At 33.9% G+C, this 6,544-nt stretch overlaps 1 protein-coding gene across 2 annotated transcripts; it reads right to left on the bottom strand.

The window, feature by feature from the left end:
• Positions 1–1,825: 1,825 nt before the first annotated feature.
• LOC127792461 (wax ester synthase/diacylglycerol acyltransferase 7-like) lies at positions 1,826–6,254 on the bottom strand. 2 transcript variants are annotated; one of them, XM_052322950.1, is made up of 5 exons: positions 5,931–6,241; positions 4,018–4,593; positions 3,353–3,715; positions 2,891–3,028; positions 1,826–2,148 (listed from the first exon to the last, which is right to left on the bottom strand). In XM_052322950.1, the coding sequence occupies exons 1-5, from the start codon at positions 6,105–6,107 to the stop codon at positions 2,011–2,013; spliced, it is 1,392 nt and encodes a 463-aa protein (XP_052178910.1). In that variant the 5' UTR covers positions 6,108–6,241; the 3' UTR covers positions 1,826–2,010. The 2 variants fall into 2 exon arrangements, with proteins under 2 accessions (XP_052178910.1, XP_052178911.1); XM_052322951.1 differs by lacking the exon at positions 1,826–2,148 and having other exon boundaries at positions 2,891–3,036; positions 5,931–6,254.
• Between the last annotated feature and the right edge of the window lie 290 nt (positions 6,255–6,544).

The raw sequence follows: 6,544 nt of genomic DNA, 5'->3' as shown, positions 1-6,544 counted from the left end.
TAAATTCGTCTCAAATTTGAGACGAAAAAAATCCGTCTAAAAAATTCGTCTGAATTAGAGATGAAAAAATTCAGTCTCAAAATCCGTCTGAATTAGAGATAAAGAACTTTCGTTTGAAAATCCATCTCAATTAGGGACGCAAAAAATTTGTCTCAAAATCAATCTCAATTAGAGACGAAAAAATTTCGTCTAAAAATTCGTCTTAATTAGAGACAAAAAAATTCCATCTCAAAATCCATCTCAAATCAAAAATTCGTCTCTAAATCTGTTTCAATACACTATTTTTTTGTAATGTGTATTATTAATTAAGGTCATGTTTGATGTATACTATATAGAGAAATATATATTCTGATTATGTTTTATGTATTATTATTTTTAATTCAACAAGTTATTACAAAATCGATGTGTCTATTCTAAGTGTTAATTTTGGATAAATTATTATTATAGAAGAAAACAATGAGTACAGTATCAATAGTACAAAGAAGCATTAGTCTTACTTAAAATTTAATACTTTATTATATAAGGAGAAAGAGGAATTTTGTTATGATGTTCTACAATAATTAATTAATTAATATATAAGGTGACAATGTTTGATCAAAACACAATGCATTTATTCAAACTTACCATTACACTAAAAATAATAATTGACATTATTCAAAATTTAATTAAATATCGAATAGTATACTAAATAAATTGTATTTTAAACAAATTAAGGATAGATTTTGAGACTGATTTTAAAACACATTCCGTTGCTAGTAAAAAAAAAATTTCGTCACTAATTACATAAAAAATTTAATTTAATTTATTTTTAAAATTTAACAATGAAAATATTAGTTTGTCCCTAAAATTAGCGACTGACTAATATTTTCGTCGCTAATGTTAAATAAACAAATTTTTTACTTAGTGATGGAAAAAGTTTTTTTTGTAGCTAATTACAATTTTTTTTATTTTTTAAATTTAGTGACAGACTAATATTTTCGTCGCTAAATTTAGCGACAGATTGAAATTTTTGTTGTTAAATTTTAAGAATAAAAAAATAATTTTTTTATGTAATTAACGATGGAACATATTTTTCGTCACTATTAATAGCAATGGAAAAAAAAAATTGTCTCTAAATACATAATTTTTTTATTTTTTAAATTTAGCGATGGACATGTTTTTCCATTGCTAAAATTAAATAGTATATTAATTATTTTTAAGCTAATTAAAAGGTTTTGTGATTTTTTTTAAAAACTTGGAGTCATTTACTTTTGTTAAAAAACAACTTAACCTACTTTTTAAAAAAAAATAATTACATTTTATAAACACAATAATATTTTATTAAATAATACTTTTAGAAATAATAAAGAACAACAATATTTTATTGCTAAGCAACATTAGTAAATTTTATTTTTTATATCTAAATATTTTTATTAATTGATAATAAATATATTATATTTTATAATATTTTACTAATTAATAAAAATATTTAAATACTAAAAATAAAATGTATTAAACACACCTGAACGAATACTCAAAAAGCACTCGAGACCAAAACTCTTTATTTTATTATTATTTTGCCTACAGTGTTGATTGTTGACTATTCATGATTTTAACATTTGCTCTGTTAAAGCAAAATCTCATATAACTATTAATATAACATTTCCTCGACATGAACAAATTGAGAGGAGGGGCATGGGTCCCATCGAAGTAGGACCCACATATCCAACCCTCCTGCAAGCTTGCATCGGACAATATGCTGAGCAACATAACAGCTCTGATCAACATAATAATTAACTTAATTGGCTGTTTGTTTCAAAAGAAAAAACATATCGCAAACAAAGGATAAAAAATCTTACATTTGTAGTAACTTCAACTTCAAATTCAACTTCAACTTAACTCGATATTGTAATCCACTTTGATGTATTGCATCGTGTATGTTTGGAGGTTGGATTTCCATATTCTTTAATTTTTGTGGTACATAATATAAGCTGTAATTTAATAGTGCGTAATTAATTATATGTGAATGAACTAATTGGAAGCTTTAAGTATCATATGAAAGGCTGTCTCAATGCAGCAACTGAACTTGTGGGGATCCATGAAACCCTTCTCCATGCGCATCGCCACCCTTAGCTTCCCAACATAACTCATCATTGTTATTGAAATCGCCTGTAAATCAGAATCAGTCGTGTTAGTAACTATAATTATATATTGAATACATTGTATTTTTTATTTTTTTTATTAATATAGGGGTGTCCGAATTTTGCTAGATTAATTTTCAGGGGCAGGTGAATTTCTCTCCTAAGACACCACTCGAATAAATCCATATGCGATCATAGTATATATACACTCAGACTTGTACATTCGGCGTAATCTATGTGAGACTTGTCTTCCAGTCTTACTGTTACATTCCAATTAAATGTTGTCTTATAATAATAATTCTACCTTTTAAATTGTCATACTAATTCAAACCCCAATACTCTATGTGAAACTATAAGTGCTTTATCTTTGCGCTATGTTCGTAAGCGAGAACACATTGTAATTATATATCGAATACATTATTATTATTTTTTTTATTAACATGGGGCATTCGAGGTTCGTCCGACTAATCCTCAGGGGCAGATGAACTTCTCCCCTGAAGCACCCATAGGATAAATTCAAATGCAATTATAGTCTATACACATCCAGAACTGGACATTCGGCATAATTCATGTGAGATTTGTCTTCCAGTATTATTGCCTTCCAATTTAATGTTGCCTTACAATAATAATTTTATCTTTTAAATTGTCACACTAATTCAAACTTCAACACTCTATCTGAAACTAGAAGTGATTTATCAGTGGGCTATCCCCGCCATGGCAAACACATTGTATTTTGAACAATAAGAGAGTGGGGAGCAAGGAGTGTGTACCTCTGGACCGCCGACCAAAGTGAAGTATAATCCTTTAATGGGGTGATCAGCGAGCGCCATTTGTTCAATCGGTCCAATCAAATTGGACATTGCCATACTAGAATTTTTCATCGTCTTGTGCACATATTGAGCTGCTACCTGTACGGCTGTATTTGGTTAAGGATTCAAATACGATATTAAGCTTAATAAGGCAATTTGGCACCTATATATTATACCTGATGAATATCAAATTTAATAATTATTCTTTCTTTTTTTCTTGTCATCAGTTGAGTATATAAATTTTCAAAATCATGTCAATTTAATATTTGTTATCATTAGACACTGATTGTTGTTATTCTCGGATCCGTACCAATTGACTTACCAAAAAATTAATGGGTTTTGTTGGGAAATTTGATTTTAAGCAAATAATTACGAGCTTGTCATGCGAAAGAGATCTAGGAAGGGTGGGGGAGGAGGACATACCTCTGGGCCCCTGAATTTTCTTAGCTTCTCCAATAGCCAAGCAGTGACGAAAACAGTGGCGGAGTTCCTCTTCCTCTTGATAAGGCGATGAGTTTTGATGACAAAGCTGGTGGGGTTGGATGACTCCGAGGAACTCAGCCTTGGAATGGCGACCTGTAAGAAGGTGAAGTGGTTGCCCCATGGCATCTCAGCGTTCGGCTTCACCATCTCGCTCACCGTCTTGTAGTTGTAACCCACAACAGCAGCCCTGGTGTTGAGCACCACCAGCGCCGTGGAGGCTGCGTTCCCTTGCTCCTGACTTTCTGCTTGCATGTACAACCGAGTTCCTAGGAATACTGCTCCGACAATAACATCGTTTACTGTCTGTCAATTGATCGAAATTATATTATTCGCAGAATTTTTATAAGAAGTGAATATTAGAAAAGTTTATTGACTTTATTATATATGCTGGTTTTCAACCCATCAAATTAATGTTTAATTAATTAAAGAAATATTACATCGTGTTATTTTTTTTTAATTTGCTAAGGATGTTAATTGTTATTTAGTATAAAATATTTATATAAGAACATATAGATTATTATTATTATTATTTTTTTTTTTTGCTAAGTGTAGCATAGGTAGATATAATTTACATTACTATAAGAGTAAACAACATTAGTTCTTACCACTCCAAGCTTGGCTTTGATTTGTTTGATCTGATCAAGAGAAAACGTTAAAGTGGTTACTGTGATCGGCCGGAACTGAACATCTTCACCTGATCGGATTGGGGTCCGGCCATCTTCAACAAAATTACTCTTCATCAAACCGAACCCTAAATCCAGCACAGTATTGGCAAGCTTAGATAAAGCTCGAGGCACAACTTTGAAGACGCTTCTGATCTTCCCATCTTTTTGCTTTGAATTCGATCGAATAGAAGGGAAAGTTAAAGGAAGAGACGGATTGTCTGCTCTCTGCAAGCAAGAGAGAAGAGCTCCCATCAGAGAATAGCCATCCCCGAGTGAATGGTGAAGCTTGAACACCACGTTCCCGGCGGCGTTGCTCGTGGCGTACTTGATGATATGAACTTCCCATAACGGTCGGTTTGGTGGAATCTGCTCCAAGGATATCGTCGACAAGTAGTCGTCGAAGCAGCCGTCATAGAACTGCGGCGACATTCCGGCCGGAAAATGAGGCACCTTGATGTGGTCTTCCAGCGTCACTTCAACCCTCTTCCATTTTTTGGCTCCTTTCTTGTCGGCAACCTGATATTGCATGATCACAGATTCGCAAATGAACAGTAAAAATGCCATTGGGTGGTCGAAATTTGCACACAGGAGTGAAAAATATATTATATCAAATAGTGTTCTAAAATGTTTTAGGTGCTAATCGTTTGGGCTGGGGCTTGCGCCTAGGCACCTACATGGAGCCTAGAAAAAATGATTTTTTTTTAAAAAAAATCTTTTGATGTAATTTGATATTATTTTTAGGTAAATTAATATTAAAAACACAAGTAAAATACTAGGCACCTACGCAGAGCCTAGAAAAAATGATTTTTTTTTTAAATTTTTTTTTGATGTAATTTGATATATTATTTTTAGGTAAATCAATATTAAAAACACAAGTAAAATAATTTGACTTTCTGTTTTTTTCTCTCTTTTTTTTTTGAATATTAGATAATTGACATTGAAATTAAATTAAAAATTTAAAACAAACAACTAAGAATTGAAATTGCATGTTGCAAGTAGCAAGCAGTGGGCTGTTGCTCCTTACTGCAGCGAACAACAAGCAAAGAGAGAAAACGACCCAAGACGAACAAGTGCCGCAGAAGAACGGCCAAGAGATGAGATCGGTGGTGACAAGAGAGAACAGCCAAGAGATGAGATTGGCGGTGATGAGAGAGAACAATCAAGAGAACAGATCAGCAGCGACGATAAGGGAGAGAGAGAGAGAAACGACCCAGGATGAACAAACAGAGAGAGAAAAAGTAAAGGGAAATAGGGAAAGGAAAAGGGAAATAAAAAAAGGAAAGGCCGCACACGACCCAGACCGGGCGTGACCTAGGCAGCTAGGCGTCGCCTGGGCCGCATAGGCGTCGTCGTGGCCCGATTAATCGGATCCGACGCCTAAAGGTGCCAAGAAGCCCTTAATCGCGGCAGCCAGTGGCCTAGGCCGCATTTTTGAACAATGATATCAAATAAAGACTCCCTTTTAAAGCTGGCTAGTGCGGTGATTGCAAGTTTAGTTTTTATTTGTTTTTAAGGTATATCTTAAATGAACATTTTTTATTTTTTGGTTAAGTAATAGTCATAAATGAAGATAGTGAGTTTGATCTAATCATCAAGTTACTCTTACTCTATTGTGATGTGGTGATCCTAAGTTTAAGTCAGTTAAGAATCTAATAATTATGCTTTTAAGAATGATATATAATATATAATAGATGTTAGGCAATTCTAATCTTACTTTTAAGAATGATATCTGATATCATTCGTATAAATATTAAGCCAAATTTAAATTTTCTGTGTCTTGTTTTCTTTTTGATTTCTCATAGTAACTATCTGCAATGATATATAAGTGCTATATAGAGAGAGAGAGATCGTACCATGATGGAGGAAAACCGGGGGTTGATGGGAAGGAAGACATGGTTGAGGAGAGAGAGAGTTTGGGAGTCATCAATGGGAATTTCGGATTCCAGAACAGCCAGGATGCAGAGGGACATGGCGGAGCTGCTGAAGTACTGCCCGCTTGGGCTCACCGGCGTCTCACACTCCATATGCATATATATCTCCGGCCTGTACCTAATAATGATCCGATGCTCTTCAGAGGCTCATCCGCCACCGCCTTCCGCGGTCGCTCTTCCTCCCGTCCCCATGTATTTATACAAGAAGTGGTGTCGTGGAGCCATTGATTTAACCAAGGTAGTACTGAAGGAAAACGAAAAGTTCCCTATACTAAACAGAATCTCTGAAACGGTATTTTTTTAAAATGGTAAGAAATAAAAATGTGGGGTAAATTGTAAATCAGGAACGTGAGTGAGCGACGGAACCAGAATGACCGACAAATCGACGAATCGACAGTGCGTGAGTGACAACAAATTCGGAGAAACAAGGCAAAATAATTAAAAAGAAGAAAATAGAGGAAAAAAGGGGGTCTGATCGGCTTCAGGATCCCTTCAACTTGGGTAGGTGTTGTCGAAAATGTGTTCATTAAATTGCA

The sequence above is a fragment of the Diospyros lotus genome, chromosome 15, assembly GCF_014633365.1.
Source record: "Diospyros lotus cultivar Yz01 chromosome 15, ASM1463336v1, whole genome shotgun sequence".
NCBI lineage: Eukaryota > Viridiplantae > Streptophyta > Magnoliopsida > Ericales > Ebenaceae > Diospyros > Diospyros lotus.
This window is presented reverse-complemented; position numbering and strand designations above follow the sequence as displayed.